This window comes from Sus scrofa, chromosome 6, assembly GCF_054392235.1.
Source record: "Sus scrofa isolate SSC_HxYL_T2T_F1_AM1 chromosome 6, Sscrofa_HxYL_maternal_Yorkshire_Landrace_v2.0, whole genome shotgun sequence".
NCBI classification, from domain to species: Eukaryota; Metazoa; Chordata; class Mammalia; order Artiodactyla; family Suidae; genus Sus; species Sus scrofa.
In genome coordinates, this window is record NC_139388.1 from 123,704,610 (window position 1) to 123,724,524 (window position 19,915).

At 42.6% G+C, this 19,915-nt stretch overlaps 1 protein-coding gene across 1 annotated transcript in view; it reads left to right on the top strand.

Moving 5' to 3' along the window:
* The window catches only part of LOC146402805 (uncharacterized), a 104,048-nt gene that overhangs the window by 16,197 nt on the left and 67,936 nt on the right, over window positions 1–19,915 (top strand). The window contains exon 4 of the mRNA XM_084965713.1: window positions 13,562–13,676. Coding sequence (XP_084821839.1) covers window positions 13,562–13,676 — 115 coding nt within the window. The remainder of the gene's footprint in view (window positions 1–13,561; window positions 13,677–19,915) is intronic.

Below are 19,915 nucleotides of genomic sequence, written 5' to 3' on the forward strand. Positions count from 1 at the left end.
CCCACACAAAGTTATTTCAATATTATTGACCATATTCCTTATACTATATATTATATCCCCATGGCTTTTTTATTTTATAATTGGAGGTTTGTACCTCTTGAACTTAATATGCTAGAAAACTAAGTAAATAAAAAGTGAAGCAATGTAATGATTTTGCAGGTGTGAAAACATACAGGATATCACAAGAGAGAAAATACAACTACTAATGCTTTCTGGTTCATCTGTGAACAATACTTATAAAATCATAAATCTTAATATGGTAAAGATGATTCATAGTATTGTAAGTATATTTAGAGTAGTTACATAAAAATGTAGAATAGCATTAAATTAAACTTAAATATTAAACTATGTTTGTATTTAAATATATTTTAGGAGTTCCCGTGGTGGCACAGTGGTTAACGAATCTGACTGGGAACCATGAGGTTGCAGGTTCGATCCCTGCCCTTGCTCAGTGGGTTAACGATCCGGCATTGCCATGAGCTGTGGTGTAGGTTGCAGACGCGGCTAGGATCCTGCGCTGCTGTGGCTCTGGTGTAGGCCAGTGGCTATAGCTGCGATTCGACCCCTAGCCTGGGAACCTCCATATGCCGCAGGAGCAGCCCAAGAAAAGGCAAAAAGACAAAAAAAAATATATATATGTATATTTTAATTCATTAATATTGTATTATCACTCTAATTAGAGGAGAAGGAGGAGGTAATAGAGAAAGAACTTAAACCCTGTATTCCAAGGTAGTGTTCTTTGCCTTCTTTTCCACAAGAGGGCGCAAAGTGAATAAGATTGTTAAGATTGTTCCATCCCAGGCCTTTGGCTGTAACCAGGGACTATCATTTACTTCCACTTTGAAGAGTTGACAAACTGCTATTGTTAACATCTAAATACTGTCTTTGAGGTCAGGGGGCTATCGAAGAGATACCCAGAAGAAGAAGTCATGATTTAAGCACTCAGAATTGAGGGGGTCACAGAGGGAATAAGAATACTACTGGAGGGCGTGCTAAGGCCCCAAGGAGTCCCAGAGATTGGGATCTGGGGTGTTCCTTCTGAGAAGTTGGCACGGTTGGGGGCAATGCATTTGGGTGAGGCAGTGGAATGGTATAGAGTGCACTTGGCAAGATGGACTGTGGGAGCACTGAGGGCCCAGGGCTGCTGTGGCAATGCAAGGATTCACACCTAGCAGATTCGGGACCGGCTGGCATGCAAGAGGTGAAGCTTTCTTAGCCAACACTCCCTGCAAACACTGGGCTGTTTCTGAGGTCTGCTCTCCCTTCTTTGTCTCTTACAGTCTGTATTTTCCCTCCAGTCCCCAGGACCTTTACACACACACACACACACACACACACACACACGCACCTTGCCCCCCCCCCATGCATGACCTTCTTCAGGAGTATTTCACCCTCTCTTCACAGAGGGTTTTTCCTTGTCCAGGGCCGTTTCCTCTTAGAGACTGGTGTTTTCCTTCAGGCCTTCCCCACTTATCTGGGGGTTTGCACCCTGGTCTCTGGGCCTCTTCTCCTCCCCTGGACCTTCCTCCCCCAACACCAGGATGGCTGTCCTTCCTGGTGGTTGCACAACTGTCACCCAGTCAGCACCCTCTCTGGAGGCCTGGAAAGGGGCTGATGCTCAGGAACCCTGGTGCTCTGGTGAGTATGCCTGACACTCTTTTCACATGTCTGTTTTTCTTCTTGTGGCCTGGTCTTCAGGCTGTACCCTCTGCATTTCAATCTAATATTCCTAAGGCCATAGCACTGCTTATAGACTCTGAACTTGAGATGTAGAAAAGGTCTGCATTGCTCTTTTGGATCTCAAACCTGGTTCCAAGTGAGCTTGTTGGCTCTGTATTGTGATGGTATGATGGAAACCACACCAGATCAGGGATCCTGATGCAAAGGCCTTTCTCTTGGTGCTGCCCTTCATGGCCAGGGCACCTGGGCAAGTGAGTGCACCTGTTTTTTGTTTGTTTGTTTTGCTTTTTAGGGCCATACCTACAGCATATGGAAATTCCCTTAGCTAGAGGTTGAATCAAAGCAGTAGCCACTGGCCTATACCACAGCCACAGCAACTGCAGATACAAGCCTCATCTGCAACCTACACCACAGCTTACAACAATGCCAGATCTTTAACCTGTTGAACGAGGCAAGGGATCAAACCCACATCCTCATGGATACTAGTTGGACTCGTTACTGCTGAGCCACGCAGGAACTTCCAGCGAGTGCTCCTTTTGAAGTCTCAGTTTCCTCATCTGTAAAATGAAGCCAAGGAGAGCAATTATCTTGTAGGATTGTCCTGAAAAGTAAATGAGGTAATAATAAATAGGTAGTATTTCCTAAGCATCTAGGAAATCCTTTATGCTAAAGAAAATGCTGAGAAAAAAAGTTACTCTTCACATCAAAAAGAATAAAATACTTAGGGATAAACCTACCTAAAAAAACAAAAGACCTGTACTCTGATGATGAAAGAAATCAAAGATGACACAAACAGATGGAAAGATATACCATGCTTTTGGATTGGAAGGATCAATATTGTCAAAATGACTACACTACCAAAAGCAGTCTACAGATTCAGTGCAATCCCTATCAAAGTACCAATGGCATTTTTAACAGAACTAGAATAAAATATTTTAAAGTTTGTTTGGAAGCACAAAAGACCCAGAATAACCAGAGACATCCTGAAAAAGAAAATGGAGCTGGAGTAATCAGGCTCCCTGTCTTCAGACTATACTACAAAACTATAGTCATCAAAACCATATGGTACTGGCACAAAGACAGAAATGTAGATCAGTGGAACAGGCTAGAAAGCCCAGAATTAAACCCACACACCTACAGTCAACTAATCTATGACAAAGGAGGCAAGAATATACTGTGGAGAAAAGACAGTCTGTTCAATAAGCGGTGCTGGGAAAACTGGACAGCCACATGTAACAGAATGAAATTAGAACACTCCCTAACACTATACACAAAAATAAACTCAAAATGGATTAAAGACCTAGATATAAGACCAGACACTATAAAACTCTTAGAGGAAAGCCTAGGCCAAACACTCTCTGACATAAACGACAACATCTTCTCAAGATCCACCTCTTAAAGCAACGACAGTAAAACCAAAAACAAACAAATGAGACCTCATTAAACTTAAAAGTTTATGCACAGCCAAGGAAACCCTAACCAAAATGAAAAGACAACCCACAGAATGGGAGAAAATATTTGCAAATGAATCGACTGACAAGGGATTAATCTCCAAAACTTATAAACACCTTTAGCAGCTCAATACCAAAAAAAAAAAAAAAAAAAAACAACCCCATCAAAAAATGGGCAGAAGGTCTAAACAGACAATTCTCCAAAGAAGACATACGGATAGCCAAAACACTCATGAAAAGATGTTCAGCATCACTCATTATTAGAGAGGTGCAAATCAAAACCACTATGAGGTACCACCTTACACCAGCCAGAATGGCCATCATCAAAAAGTCTACAAACAGTAAGTGCTGGAGAGGGTGTGGAGAAAAGGGAACCCTATTACATTGTTGGTGGGAATGTAAATTGGTGCAACTACTGTGGAAAAAAGTATGGAGATTCATCAGAAAACTAAAAAGAGAACTTCCATTTGATCCGGCAATCCCACTCTTGGGCATCTATCCAGAGAAAACCATGACTCGAAAAGACACATGTACTCCAATGTTCATTGCAGCACTATACACCAATAGCCAAGACATGGAAACAACCTAAATGCCCATCAGACAGAGAAGTGGATCAAGAAGATGTGGTACATATACACGATGGAATATTACTCAGCCACTGAAAGGAAAGAAATAACGGCATTTGCAGCAATGTGGATGGACCTGGAAATTATCATGCTAAGTGAAGTCAGTCAGACAAAGAGACACCAACATCAAATGTTTTCACTTACATGTGGAATCTGAAAAAAGGACGTGATGAACTTCTTTGCAGAACAGATACTGACTCACAGACTTTGAAAAACTTATGGTTTCCAAATGAGACAGGTTGGGGGGTGGGGGATGTACTGAGGGTTTGGGATGGAAATGCTATAAAATTTAGTTGTGATGATTGTTTTGTACAACTATAAATGTAATAAAATTCATTGAGTAATAATAATAAAAAAGTAACTTATGTTACTATTATTTCTTCATCTGTGAAACTCAAGTGGGATTGCCAAGGGAAGACAGTGATTTCCAAGAGGCTCCAAGCTCTTTCCTCTGAGTCTGTCAAATATGAATTGCTATACATGCTGGGTGTGTTTTGTGACTCAGTCCTTACAGCTTCCTCATCTGTTTTTCTCCTCTGGCGATCCCCACCCCACCACAGCCCTGCAGCACCTTGATCAACATCTCTTTGCCCTGAATTCCTCGATGTTTGAAAGTGTGATGGGTTTCTGTTCTGGGTGCAGTGGCTTCACTGTCTGGAGAGTCAGCCCCAGGCAAGTGGCATCCACAGACCAAACCAGAGGAGTCATCACCACTTCTGCTCACGTTCAGGTTTCTAGATATTAATATGGCCCAAAGGACACGTATTAGTTGCCATGACAAACCACCTGGTGTATACAATATTTTCATTTCCGTTCTGGAGCAAATCTCATACAGCCTGCAGTGGGCTGGCCAGACCTTCTGGGGCTGAGGGGAGGCTGAATCTTCACTGGTATGTCAAACTGGTCATGCTGTCCATTTCCCTTTAAGGCATTTCTGTTTCCTGGCATTTTGCTGCCTTCTTGCTTTCTTCACACTTTGCACATGCAATCAAGCGTGGCAGAATTGAGAAGGGGGCTCAAGTCAGGCTAGTTCCAGCTGGATGACAGGTGCTGCTTCCCAAGTGACAGTCAAGACCGGCAAGAGGTTTCCCCAAACTGGTCCTGTGACCCCAGCGGACCCTCTGCCTCTGGCCTAGAAAAGGAGTTTCAAAGGCTAATAAAAGGCTGCAGATGAAAAGGGATTGGGGAGAGAGCTATGGGTGTGCTGGCCCTGGCCTGTGCTGGGAGGGAGGGGGGGGCGTGCACAGAAGGGGCTGGGCTTCCACAATTTGCAGGGAAGGCTTGACTGTTTCCCAAAGACCAGGCTTGGGTCACTCAAGTAAGAAAGCTGGCACAAGGTCAGTTTACATCCCAAGCAAGCAGGCTCTCTGACGAGCAGAACCCCACAGGAGAGTAAGTTCTGAGACTCCATCAGACACCTGAAGGCCGAGGAAGGGCTCTTGAGTGACAGTTTGGCAGGAGATCCCCAGAAACTAGGAGGTCTTCAAAAAACCCACAAAAGTGCCTCAGGGAGGAAAGCATTCACTTTCATGGAGAGAGTTGATGCCAGAGCATCATGGAATCCCAGGTTGTAAGAGGACTTCCTGTCACACCTTCACCTCATCCTGGGAAGAGTCAGAAACCACAGAAAAGGGTGGAGTGAAAGTCATCAAAGAGGTTGGAGAGAGAAGAAATGTGTCAGGAACTTTCTGAACGCAGGTGTTGTGGCAGAGGATGGGAAACCCAGCCCATACATGACATTTAGAGTTTATTATTATTATGAATGTGCTGGACATCATACCTTAGTTACTAGACTAGCAGTGACTAGAGGATCTTATGTTACTCATAAGTAACCAGAAAAATCTTAAGAGCTGCTGGAGTGCTTGTCCATGGGGCTTGTCCCCACCACAGGGGAAATGAATGATGCTTTCCGAACTCCTCTCCATGAAGCCCGCTTGCTCCGTATGAAGGCCGGGCTGGCAGTCCCTGCCAGAGTTAAGAGGTCAGTGGAGTGGGAGCAATAGGACATGAAGGTGCCAGAACAACAGACTTCCAAGCAAGCTTTTGAAGAAAGGGCATTTGTGAAAATAAGATGTGGGCTTAGGCTGTGGGTGCTATGGTGTAAGGAAAGGATGACTGTGGAGGTAATGGAGGAGAAACCAGAGTGGTGGCTCATTCACAGTACGGAACTGACAGAGGAGGGATGAGAAGACCTCTGAGGAGGCCAGTCAGTGAGGTGCTAAAGACGCTGCAGAATGAGGTGCAGAAGTTGTCCACAAGGAGAGTCATGGGTGGCAAAATCTTCAGGCTCAACTTCAAAGGAAGAGAAATGGATTAGAAATGGATGTGGGAAGTTCCTGTTGTGGCTCAGCAGAAACGAATCTGACTAGTATCCATGAGGATGCAGGTTCAATCCCTGGCCTTGCTCAGTGGTTTAAGGATCCAGTGTTGCTGTGAGCTATGGTGTAGGTCGCAGACACGGCTCGGATCTGGCATTGCTGTGGCTGTGGTGTAGGCCAGTGGCTACAGCTCCAATTCGACCCCTAGTCTGGGAACCGCCAGAGGCCACAGATGTGGCCCTAAAAAGACAAAAGACAAAAGACAAAAAAAAAAAAAAAAGAAAAAGAAAGAAAGAAAGGAATGGATGTGGATGTTTGGAATGACTGGAATGCTGCAGTGTGATATCTAATTTTTAAGCTCTGGTCCTTTACGTGTGCATGTGCATGTGCGCGTGCGCGCGCACACACGCGCGCGCGCGCGCACGCACACACACACACACACACACACACACACAGCCTAAGCTGACCAGGGCCTGGATGATTGCCTGGCCCCAGCCCAGGACAGACGGATCCTAACTACCTCCCACCCCCATCACTAATGCCGTCCAAGGACTGTTGGAGGGTGCCTGCTGCAGAGTGAGTGGGACAGAATGGCCTGACCTGCTGCCTCTCAGCTCTCTGTCCTTCCTTGGGAAGGGGAGAATTAATTTGCTAAGTGTAGGGCCTGGCAAAGCGCCATATCAGGGTTCTCCAGTGGCTGACAGGATGGCTGAGGCTGGGGTGAGTGGACCAGGCCTGCTAGTGCCACCCCTGCAAGAATCCCCTGCTTCCTGCAGGACTTTACAGACAAGCCCCAGTTCACAGATACTGGGGGCATCACTGGATGCCTAGAGGGACAAGCCTTGCCTTGAAGAAACCTACAGACTGGCTGCGGAGAGAAGGTTTGTAGGAGATCCTTGAATCTCAGCAGAAGGAAGCACATAGAGCCGGATGTTCAGGAACCGCGGCGCGCAGGGGAGGTGGAGGACTCCCTGGGAAGGGCAGCTGCAGGCTCGGCTGGGAAGGAGGGTCGAGTTATAGCAGGAAAAGAGATATCCAGTGTGACTGGCAACTTAACGAAATTGTGCTTAATATGTCCTGGTGTTTCAACCACCAGCCATAGGAGGGCAGTGTCCTCTGTCACTTCTGTGTACCAAGTGCACGTGTGTAACACAAACTGGAGCAAACACATCTGAATGGTCCCTTCCACCCAAAGGAGGGGAGTTCAACATGTAAATCACAGTCCTTTGAGACAAAGAAGCCATTTTCAGTGTTTCAGGTTGATATAGTGCTCTGTGCTTGGTTGAAATATCAGATATTGTGATAGTTTGTCTGTGGGAACATCTTGCATTGCCTGCTCTACATTTCCCTGCTCTGGATCCACAAGCGATACTAACAAATCAGTGTTTAGGCATCACAACTGCTCAGAGCAGGCATGTCCTTAGCATCACCATTCTCCTCCAGCTGCCTTAATTTTCCTCCCCAGCAGATTGTGGGGGAGGACTGGCACACTCCCCTGAGATCAGAGTCTTTATTCTTCATCCTTAACCCTCCATCAGGAGCCCGGGGGTTCTCCTGAGAGGAGAGAAGTGTTGGGGACAAAGCTCACAGGACCATCAGCAAACCAGGGAGGGAATGAAGGGAAGAGCAGAAAGAGTGGAAGTTGGCAGACAGCATCGGGAGAGACAGTGTGGCTGTGCGGTGTCACATGCTGCCCGTGCAAGCAGGGCGAGACCTGAAGGGCGGCTGCAGGAGTGAGTGAGAGAGGCCCAGGTAGGTGGGGGTGCAGTAGAGAGATAGCATCTTACAGTCCAGGTGTGAGGAAAGGGAAAGAGCAAGTGCAGGCATTTCTTTCAAGAACTCTGGCTGAGAAAGGGCGAGGAGAGATGGGGTAATAACTGCAGGGAGGGAGTTCCCCTTGTGGGTCAGCAGAAATGAATCTGACTAGCATCAACGAGGATGCAGGTTCAATCCCTGGCCACGCTCAGTGGGTTGAGGATCTGGCATTGCTGTGAGCTGTGGTGTAGGTTTTAGACACGGCTCAGATCTGGCGTGGCTTTGGCTGTGGTGTAGGCCAGTGTCTATAGCTGTGATTCCACCCCTAGCCTGGGAACCTCCACATGCCTCAGGTGCGGCCCTAAAAAAGACAAAAAAAAAAAAAACCAAAAAAACAAAAAAACAAAACAAAACCCTGTCAACAAATAAAAAAACTTCAGGGAAGGTGTTTTATGATGGGCAACGCGAGAGCATGATGAAAAGTCCCCCCCCCCTTTTAAAAATACTCCTTGGTTGTATGATGTTAAAGCCAACTTGATATCTTGTCAGCCTCTAAGGAGGGACAGTCAGGGAGTTCTGCCTCTGACAAGATCCTGATGGTAACTGATCACATGTATGTTACAGCACCGGTGGTTCTGAGACAAAGTTCCATCTACGACAGTGTGGGGTGGTATTGGACAGCATGTGAATCATTTAGAAGCATTATAGGCTGATGGAAAAAAAAATCAAGAATGAGGAAAGAAGAGAAAATAACTCAGAAAAATCTTTATGTGAATGGAAATTATTTTTAAAAATCTACCAAAACCTGGAAGTTAACTATGTTGGATTTAAAAGCAACTGTCAATTTCTGTGCCCGAGAGCTCTAAGAGGCTTGCCTAGAGCTCAGGGGGACTACAGACATGATTCTGGTTTTAGGAGAGAGGCCAGCCAAAGTCAGAATGTATCTGATGACTAGGGACACCTTCAGCAGTTCATAAGCACAGGGGAAGAAAGGGTGTGGACACTGGCAATTGCTGGTTGCAGACAGAGAAAGTTAACTTGGAAGAAATGGACATATTTTATACAAAACAAGCTGCTAGGGAAGGATTTCAGGATGGTGAATGCCAAGATTGATTAAAATGTGATTATCATGCCTCAAAACAAAAATTAAAATTGAAAATCTATTAAAATTTAAATTGAATAGAATGAATTTAACTCTAAACTAAAGCACATAAATTATGTTTGGAAAAGGCAGCAGAATTCTGATTGTAGCCAAGGTGGAGTAGCAGAGACTGTATTTACCTTCCTACTTGGAACAACAATGACAACAACAACAAAGAGAGAGAGAAAAGAAAAAAGTGGAAAAGACATATGACACAATGGTATCAAGAGCCTGGACATCAGGCAACAAAGGACAGTGATCCCTGAGATAAGGGAAATAAATGATTGTCCCAGCCTATTTGAGAATTTTCAGTACAGAGAAAAAGATGCAAGCATTGTGAGACCCAACTGCATGCTGCCCACAAGAAGCTCATTTAATATAATGACATCATAGATAGAGCTAGAAAGCAAATTAGTAGTTGTCAGTGGCTGGGGGATGGGAAATGAGAAGTGTCTGCTTAATGAGTATAGGGTTTTCTGTTGGGGTGATGAAAACGTTTTGGAACTAGAGGAAGTGATTGCTCAACATTGTGAATGTACTAAATGCCACTGAATCGCACACTTTAAAATAGTTACTTTGATGTCGTGTAAGTTTAACCTGGAAAAAAAAATACTTGCCATGCATACCAGGGAACAAAACAATATAAATAACAATGAGCAGAAACTGGAGACCCACAGGAGATCTAGAAAATGAAGTTATAAAATTCAGACTTAAAAATAAAAAAATTATGCTTGTTGTGTTCATTGAGAGATGAAACTGAGTATTTTGACAGAAATATAAACTGTAAATATAAAACAAAACAAAGAGAGGAGCTCCCTGTAGCCTAGTGGATTAAGGATCCTGTGTTGTCGCTACTGTGAGGTGGGTTTGATCCCTGGCGTAGGCATTTCCACACACTGCAGATACAGCAAGACAAACAGCACTCTGTTGTCTACTCTTCCAGGTTCATCTCTATGTGCAGGTCTCTCACCTTGGTCCTGATTTGTTCCCAGGAAATAATCACAAGTTAAACCATTAGAGATCATATCCTTGTACATGTACTTTTATAAAGCAGGGTTCCATTTTGGGAAATCCACTTTATTCCGTAAAAGTACCAAAGCTGTTTAGAAAAAAAAAAAAAAAAAAGAAAACAAATGTAAATGTTACAAACACTAAGTATATCAATGAAAGATGTATGTGGAAAAGACACGGTAAGTGTTCATATTTTTACATCTGAGGCATTGTGGAACTTAATTGATAATCTCTGTTCAGCTCATTCAGTAAACATTTTTTTTTTTTTGGTCTTTTTGCTATTTCTTTGGGCCACTCCTGCGGCATATGGAGGTTTCCAGGCTAGGGGTCGAATCGGAGCTGTAGCCACTGGCCTACGCCAGAGCTACAGCAACGCTGGATCCGAGCCGTGTCTGCAACCTACACCACAGCTCATGGCAACGCCGGATCGTTAACCCACTGAGCAAGGGCAGGGACCGAACCTGCAACCTCATGGTTCCTAGTCGGATTTGTTAACCACTGCGCCACAACAGGAACTCCTCATTCAGTAAACATTTAGTGGGCATCTTCAAAAAAGAAAACAACAGAGAGAAGTTTCTAGAACTATAGATACAATAATCAAATTAGTAACACAGTGGGATGAATTTTTTATGCATTTGAAGACATTATCCAGAATATAGTATTGATAAGGGAGGGTAGGAGACAAAGCAGTTACAGAAAGGAGTCTCATAAGGGGGGTGGGGAGGATGAATGGCACAGGAGCAGTATTTGAAGCATTAATAGTTGAGAATTTTCAAAAATTGATGAAAGATATTAAGCTGTACATTTCAGCTGACTTCTAAATAGAAACGATGGAATCTGGAAAACAGTGGAACACTGTCTTCACAATACCGAAAGGAAATAACTATCTGACAAGAGATGGTGTAGAAAACAAATGCTCTAGCAATTTGTAAGTGAAACATTAACTTAGGACAAGAGAAAAGATGACAGGATTACAAGAGATGAGTAAGGACTGAGCAGGCCACTAAAGAGTCGTTAGTAAGGGATGTTTCCTGGGCAGGTGGTCAGGAAATCTTAAGGTCTACTGGTGGAACAATGAGTCAGCTGGTTTGGGTGGAGTTGAGAAACCATTACTAGGGGTGGGATAGAAATTGAGACTGAAAATGGTCAGTAGGAGCAAGATGGTGAATGATCTCATCCTACAGGTGATGGGAAATACTGAAGGTGTTTTTGTGGCATCTTTGCCTTGTTTCTTGATAGGATACTGCTGCTAACAGTCTTTCTCACATTTTCCTGGTATGGCTATAAATCATGCTGTCTCTTGCTACTTTACTATGAATGAAATGAAATTTAGATAAGTGCCAGCTTCAGCCTGAACTATACTTTTACTCTCTTGAGAGGAAGTGTTATTAAATTACCATTTAAAAATAATCCAATTGCAATGAATCTTATTTCCTCTTTGATTTGTTCCTCTGGAGCCAGAGTGAGACAGTAAAGCAGAGAGGGAAGAGAAAATAAAGAAGTTCTCTTTCAAAGTTGTTTCCACATAACTGACTTTTTAATTATTTTCTTATTTTCTTATCACCATGCTCCCTTTCCATTCTGTTTTCAGAAGGGCAGAGAGTGCCTTATTAACTCACACTGTCTTCATTAGTCCACATGAGCTCTGTTTTGCTTCAGAATTGTGTACTCCTCACCTCTGAGTGTCGCCCGTGTTTGCCCTCCAACCCAGAACCCAACTCTGATGTGTTTGATATACATACTTGCACAATTCATTCATCTTTAAAAACTATAGTGTTATTTTATGTATATTTTAATTACATCAGTGACACTATCCATTCATCCATTGATGGACACCTAAATTGTTTCTGTACCTTGGCTATTGTGAATAATGCTGCAATGAACATGGGAGAGCAGGTATCTCTGCAAGATCTTTATTTCACTTTCTTAGCATATAGGCCCCAAAGTGGAACTACTGGATCATAGGTTAGTTCTACTGTTAATTTTTTGAGGAAACGCCATGCTGTTTTTCATAGTGGCTGTGCTAATTTGCATTTTCAGTAGCAGTGCACCAGATTCCCTTTTCTTTACACCTTTAAATAAATTTTATTGAAGTATAGTTGATTTGCAATGTTTTGTTAACTTCTGCTGTAGAGCAAAGTGATTCAATTATATCTATACACATATTCATTCCCATAAAGGTTATAGCAGAATACTGAAGAGATTCCCCTATACTGTAGAGCAGGCCCCTGTTGACCAGTCATCATATGCAATAGTGTGCATATGCCAACCTCAAGCTCCCAATTCCTCCCTCCCTTTTAACTCTCTCCTTTTACTGTGAGTTTGTTTTTGAAGTCTGTGAGTCTGTGAGTCTGTTTCTGCTTTTTTTTTTTTTTTTTTTTTTTTGCTTTTTAGGGCTGCATCCATGGCACATGGAAATTCCCAGGCAAAGGATCAAATTGGAGCTACAGCTGCCAGCCTACACCACAGCAACACCAGATTGAGCTGCGTCTGCAACCTACACTACAGCTCATGGCAGTGCTAGATCCTTAACCCACTGAGTGAGGCCGGGGATCAAACCCGCATCCTCATGAATACTAGTCGGGTTTGTTAACCGCTGAGCCATGAAGGGAACTCCTGTTTCTGTTTTGTAAAGAAATTCATTTGTATCATTTTTAAAGATTGTATATATAAGTGATATCATATGATATTTGTCTTTCTCTCTCTGACATACTTCCACACCTTCTACACTTGTTATCTCTTGTGTTCTTGACAATAGCTATTCTAGGTGTGACGTGATATTTCATTATGGTTCTGATTTGTATTTTCCTGACATTTGTGATGCTGAGCACCTTTTCATGTACCTGTTGGAGAGCATAGGAATCTTACAGGAAATAGATTAAAAAAAAAAAAAAAAACGGAGTTCCCCCTGTGGCTCAGCAGGTTAAGAATCAGACTAATATCCATGAGGATGTGGGTTTGTTCCCTGGCCTCTTTCAGTGGGTTAAGGATCCAGTGTTGCTGTAAGCTGAGGCATAGGTTGCATAAGTGACTCGGATCTGGTGTTGTGGTGGCTGTGGCATAAGCTGGCAGCTGCAGCCCTGTAGGCTAGCTCTCCTACCTTGGGAACTTCCATATGCTGCAGGTGCAGCTATAAAAAGAAAAAAAAAATGTCGCAAGAGATTGGATGTGTAGTATACATCTTTAATGTATCAAGTGATGTTATACTACTTCGTATGTTTTACAGAGGCCTTAAAACAGTCAACAGTATTCTTTCAAATCTTCCCTCCAGCCTTTGCGCTATTGTTGTGTATTTTTCTTCTAAACCTCACTATATGTGGTTACTATTTTTGCTTAAGCAGTCAGTTATCTTATAATGTGATTTAAAGGATGAAAATGTTTTTTTATTTACCCATGCAATGACTGTTTTTGATGTTGTTCATTCCTTTGAATAAACCCAGTGTTCCATCTGGTATCATTGTCCATCTGCCTGAAGGATTTCCTTAAACAGTTCTTTCATACTGATCACTGGTGATAGATTCCTTCAGCTTTTGTTTGTCAGCAGAAGGATTTATTTTGCCTTCTTCTTCTTTTTTTAAGTTTCCGGTCCAGGTATTGAACCCACACCATGGCAGTGACCCAAGCCACTGCAGGGACAACAGCTGGATCCTTAACCTGCTGTGCCACAAGAGAACTCTTTCTACTTTTCAGAAAGGTATTTTTTTGAGTAAAGAATTTTAAGTTGACAGATTCCACCCCCCAATACTTTAAAGACAGTGTTACATTTTCTTCCATCTTGAATTTTTTCCAATGAGAAATCTGCTATCATTCTTTGTCTCTATGTAATGGGTCATTTTAACCCCCTCTAGCTATTTTAAAACTTTTTTATCTTTTGTTTTGAGAAATTTTAATCTCATTTAATTTAAGGGCATTTCTGGTGCCCTTCATTCCTTTGTGTAGATCCAGATTTACCTCTGACAAGAATGTCCTGAAGGATGTCCTTTAACATTTTTTTTTTCTTTTTTAGGACTGCATCTGCAGCAAAAGGAAGTTCCCAGGCTAAGGGTCAAATCAGAGCTGCAGCTGCCAGCCTATGCCACAGCCACAGCAACATGGGATCTAAGCTATGTCTGTGACCTGCACCACAGCTCACAGCAACACTAGATCCTTAACCCACTCACTGATCAATGCCAGTGATTGAACTTGCATCCTCATGGATACTAATTGGATTTGTAACCCACTGAGCCACAATGGAAATTCCTTAACATTTTTTCTTTATAGTGCATGTCTGATGATGAATTCTTTCAGATTTGGTATGTCTGAAAACATTTGTACTTTGCCTTCATTCTTGGAAAGCTATTTTCTCATTGGGTATAAAACCTAAGGTTGGCAGTTTCTTCTTTCAGTACTTTAAAGGTATTGCTCCATGTCTTCTTGTTTATGTTGTTTTCAGTAGGAATTCTGTGGTTCTAACTTACTTATGAGTCTCTCTGTAGATATCTCTCCACCTCCTGCCCCAGCTACCTTTGAAATTTTCTCACCACTGTTTTTTCTTTCCTATTATTTTGTGACTTGATATAATTTTCTTCATGTTTTTTATGCTTGGGATTCATTGAGTTCCTTGGCTCTTTGGATTTATAGTTTGCAAAAAATTAAGAGAAAATTCAGCCATGACTTAGTCAAATATCTTTTTGACCTTCCAATCTCTTCACTGCTGTGAAGACTCCATTAATATATATGTTATGTTGTTTGAAGTTGCCCCACAGTTCCAGTGAGGTTCGTTTTTTTTTCCTTCTTTTCTTTTGGTAAATCTAATCCAGCATGTTTTTTCATTACAGATATTATAGTTTTTGTTTCTAGAAGTTTGATTTAGGTCTTTTAAAAATATATCTCATATTTATATTTAACTTTTTTTTTGGTTGCACGTGCAGCATGCAGAAGTTCCTAGGCCAGGGATCAAACCCAAACCACAGCAGTGACAATGCCAAGTCCTTAACTACTAGGCCACCAGGGAACTCCTTCTATTTAACTTTTTGAACACATAGAATATAATTATAATAGTTGTTTTAATATCTTTGTCTGCTTATTCTAATAGCTGTCAGTCCTGGGCTGGTTTCAATTGAGTGATTATTCTCTTTACTGTGAATTGTATTTTCTTGCTTTTTTCATTACTTTGTGACCTTGGGGCTTTTTTGTTGTTATTTGTTTGTTTGTTTGTTTTGGCGATGCCCATGGCATGTGGAAGTTCCCAGGCCAGGTTTCAAACCTGCACCACTGCAGTGACCTGAGCCACTGCAATGACAAAGCCAGGACCTTAACCTGCTGCACCACAAGAGAACTCCAGTGACCTTTGCTTTGATACCAGAAATTGTGGATTTTACCTTGTTGGGTGCTATATATTTTTATGTTCTGTGGATATGGTTAAGGTTTGACTGGGGTTCAGTTATATTTCTTAGAAAAAGTCTGATCTTTTCAAGTCTTACTTTTATGATCTTGTGGGTCCAGAATAGTACTTGGTTTAGGGCTGATTATTTCCCTTTACTGAGGAAAGGCCTTTCTCACTGTCCTGTGAGTTATGAGTTTTTCCAGTCTGGCTTGTGGGAATAGGCACTGTTCCCAGCTTGGCTCTAGTGCCAGGCACTGTTCTCTAATCCGTTCAGATGGGTTGGTACACTTAGATTTAGGTAGTTTTCTTTGACTCCTCTGCCTGTCATTTCTCTACTGAATACCCAAGAGTGACCCTCTGCAGATCTCTGGGATTCTCTCTCTGTCCTGAGCACTTCAGCCACTTTGATTTCCCTGTGACTCTCAGCCGCCTGACTCAGGGAGACTGCTGGACTCTGCCTGGAGTTCCCCTCCCTGCACTGCCTCACTCTCTAGGCAGTAAGCTGGACAACCACAGAGCTCACCTCATTTGTTTTGTTTTGTTTTTTGTCTTTTTGCCATTTCTGGGCCGCTCCCGTGGCATATAGAGGTTTCCAGGCTAGGGGTCTAATCAGAGCTGTAGCTGCCAGCCTACGCCAGAGCCACAGCAACGCGGAATCCGAGCTGCGTCTGTGACCTATACCACAGATCATAGCAACGCCGGATCGTCAACCCATGAGCAAGGGCAGGGATCGAACCCGCAACCTCATGGTTCCTAGTCAGATTCGTTAACCACTGAGCCATGACGGGAACTCTTCATTTGTTTCTTGTCTTAAAGGTTAATGTTCCTTGTTGCCTGATGTCCAATTGAAGTCTTTAAACTTGTTTTGTACATTGTGTCTTGGTTTGTTTGTTTGGGACAGGAGTGTAGCCTGTAATCCCTGTTACTCCCTCTTGAGTAGAAGCAAATGTTTCCTTTATCTTCTTAGTTTGAGACTTTAAATAGTCCTTATAAATATATTGTGCATTCTTGAATTATATCTTAATAGTTCTCTTCCCTCAATTTTCTCCGTTTTCTTTTTCTGAAGCATATACTACTGCTCTCTGCATTGTCTTTGTTTCCAAATTTTATTTTTTTAATCTGCTTATTTGATTTCCAGATTTCATGTTAAAGGATTTCTTCTGTTGTTAGGTGATTTCTGGTTTCTCATTCATACTTAAGGGAAGACACTTAAAGGAGAAGTGGAAGCTCTTACCTGTTTATGCTTTACTAAATTTTATATTTACACAACAGTTAACTCCGCCAAATTATACACTCAGCTTATATCCCTTATTCCAAAGTTATCTCTATATTTATTTATTTATTTATTTTTATTTTTCCTCCAAGATTGTTCTCAAGAAAGGTTGTTTTTTTTGTTTGTTTGTTTAGTAAAACTCTATAGACTTTGTGTGCCTAAGTATATCTTTATTTTTTCTCACATTTAAATAGTAATATAGCTGGTTATAAAGTTCTAGTTCAAAGCTCTTTTTCTGCAGCACTTTGAAAACCACTGTTCCATGATCCCCTCATATTGATGGTTGCTGTTCAAGTTTGATGTCTGTCTAGTTCTGGGCTGTCCTTAGGTTCTTTGTCACACATGGAATGCATCTTTTTCTCTTTTCTAAATATCCTTAATGAAGCAAGGATGCCAGATCCCTCTCAAGAGAAGGGTGATGATTCCATGTAATTAAACCCGACCTGCAGGTGGGGCTGTAATTCCCACCACAAGATCTGTGGTGCCATCCACTGACCAACCTGCACAATAGATTCTGCAGCTGAGGGAAACAGCCAAACACAGAATCATGGAAACTCCAACTTCTTTATCAGTTTGCTCTCAGAGAACTTATTATGAAGTATTAAATTCCCAGTAGCAAGGCCGATGGAGCTATGCCTTCTCTGGGTTCTAGGTACATTTGGGTTCCCAGACATCTGGGTTCTGTTTTGTTGGAACAGACTGCCTGCCCTTGTGTCTCTCTCTAAGCCTTCTACTCAGGTCTGCTCAGAGGCATGTTTGACTTGGTACAGCTGGGTCTCAGGAGTGAGAGAATGTGCTTGTACTGTCTATGGAACACAATGATGCTGGCAGGAGTCTGAGAAAGAAGTGATGGAAGAACACCATGCTGGATAGTGTTCGTGTGTGTGTATGTGTATAAGATCATTCTTCAGATGAGAAGATATGACTCAGTCAAGGTTTCCCTCTTTGAAGTAAACTTGATGAATTTTGCTCATTCTTATTCTTACCAGGCTCAGATAGGTACAATAGGACCTGTAGATTTCCATTCCTTATGAGGTCACCCAGGAAATTTACCACCCCTTGCCATTCCCAGTACACCTATTATGTGTCCTCCTGGCCAAAGTTTATTCAAAAGATGGAGCACACATATATTTTGGTTACATTTTCCCATCTGTGGGGAAGCTCTCTGCTGGTTAAGATATTGGATTGGTTGTCTTAATAGGCAAGATATTGTGTAGGAGAGGTTGTGGTAGGCAGAATCATGCCTCCCCCCAACCAAAGATGTTCATGTCTTAATCCCTAGGGTCTGTGCAGGTGTGATTAAAGTGGGGCCTTGTGATGGTGAGGTTATTTTGGTTTATCTGGGTAGGACCAGTCTAATCGCACAAGTCTTTAAAAACAGAGATCCTGTCAGCTGGATTAGAGAGATGAGAAGGAAGAAAAAGAAGGGATTCAGTGTGTGAGAAGAATTCATTGCTAACTTTGAAGATAGAAGAAGGGGGCTCCCCATGGGGGGGGAGGTGGTGGCCTTTAGGAGGTGCAGCAATCCTCAGTTTATGGCCAGCAAGCAAACGGGGACCTCAGGTGTACAGCTGCAAGGAACAGAATTCTGCCAACAACCCAATTGAGCAGAAAATGGGGTCTTCCCCGGCACCTCCAAAAAAGAATACAGCCTGCTGATTTGAGCCCAGGAAGACGTAGATTTCAGAATTCTGACCTCCAGGATCATAAGATAATATATTTATGTTGTTTTATGCTATGAAGTTTGTGATAATTTGTTACAGCAGCAATGCAAGGCTACCACAGAGTCTTACACACGTGTCAAAGAGCAGTCAACAAATCGAAGTGACAGTAAATCCTGTGGGAAGGTGACCCTGATCTGTGTGATCTTGGGCATTACTATGTTTCCAGATGCTGATCCCAAGGAACAAGAACATATATGTGCACCATAGATTGTAAAATGCCTCCCTACCTTATAGATACTAAAATGTGAAACAGAAGTTCCCACTGTGATTCAGTAGGTTAAGGACCTGACGTTATCTCTGTGAGGCTGCAGGTTCAATCCCTGGCCTTCCTCAGTGGGTTAAGGATATGGTGTTGCTGTAAGCTGCTCAGATTATATTTTCATCTGCAAGCCTAATTCTGCTTTTCCATGTAACCTAACATAGTCACAGCTCCTAGGACTTGGGATGTCAGTGTCTTTAGGAGACCATTGTCTGGCCTGCCATAAGCTCCCTCCTCAGTTAGGTATATGATTGGGGAAAGCAGCCATGAGAAGCAAATAACAGCAGTGGAAAACCATGAGAGAAGGAATTCAAGTTCTGCTTAAGAAGCTTCGGGGAAAAGGCTTCCCGTATCCCTGTCATAAGGAAAAGAGATACAAAAGATGCCGGGAAAACTGGGAAACCTCTTTTCATGGTTTGCCAGCCATGGCTATGTGTGTTTGAAGAAGAAGGGTCATTGTAAGGTCCTTCCTTTTTCCTCTTTAAACAGGGGTTTAGTTGTGATAGGAAAAGTCGCTGTGGAACTTTAAAGTTATGGGAATGTAAACCAATGATGATGATTGGCTTTTGGCCCATCCATGAGGGGCATACAACCTGCTGCTGGTGTGCCTCTGTCAGGAAGGCCCAGGGGCCCAGAGGCTCCCTCTGAGAGTCGGCTCACGAAGAGGCCTTGTTGACTCGGATGTGAATCATACTGGTTTGAACAAGAACACAAACCCAAGAAAGAAATTGTCGAATGAGGTGATTTATGATTTCATTTTATCTCCTTGTTTGAAACATTAGGAAATGTCAGACTTGTTAGATTTATTAGGGGTTGCACGGAAGAGGGAAAAGCTGAAAAACAAAATAAGAACAAAAGCACTCATTGTTTAGCTCACACTTGTCTCTTGGGCATCATTTCTAGCCATGAACTACATTTTTGTAAAGCAGGGTTTACCTGCAAAGCTTCCTTGCTTTAGGTAGCCAGTTGCCAGAAATTGTTGTAAAGTGCACACTCACACAGTGATCCACATTTCTGTTTTCTGCTTATTGTTCGTTTGTAAAACTGCTGGACTGTGAAGTTAATTTGGAAAACGTTTCCAAATACTATCACTTTGGTGTTTCTCACTCATACTTTCTGTGTTCTAAAATTGTATTATTAGGAGTTCCTGTTGTGGCTCAGTGGGTTAAGAACCCAACTAGTACAATGAGGATCCAGGTTTGATCCTTGTCCTTGCTCAGTGGGTTAAGGATATGCCGCAAGCTACAGCATAGGCTGCAGATGCCTCTCTGATCTGGTGTAACTGTGGCTGTGGCATAGGCCCGCAGCTGCA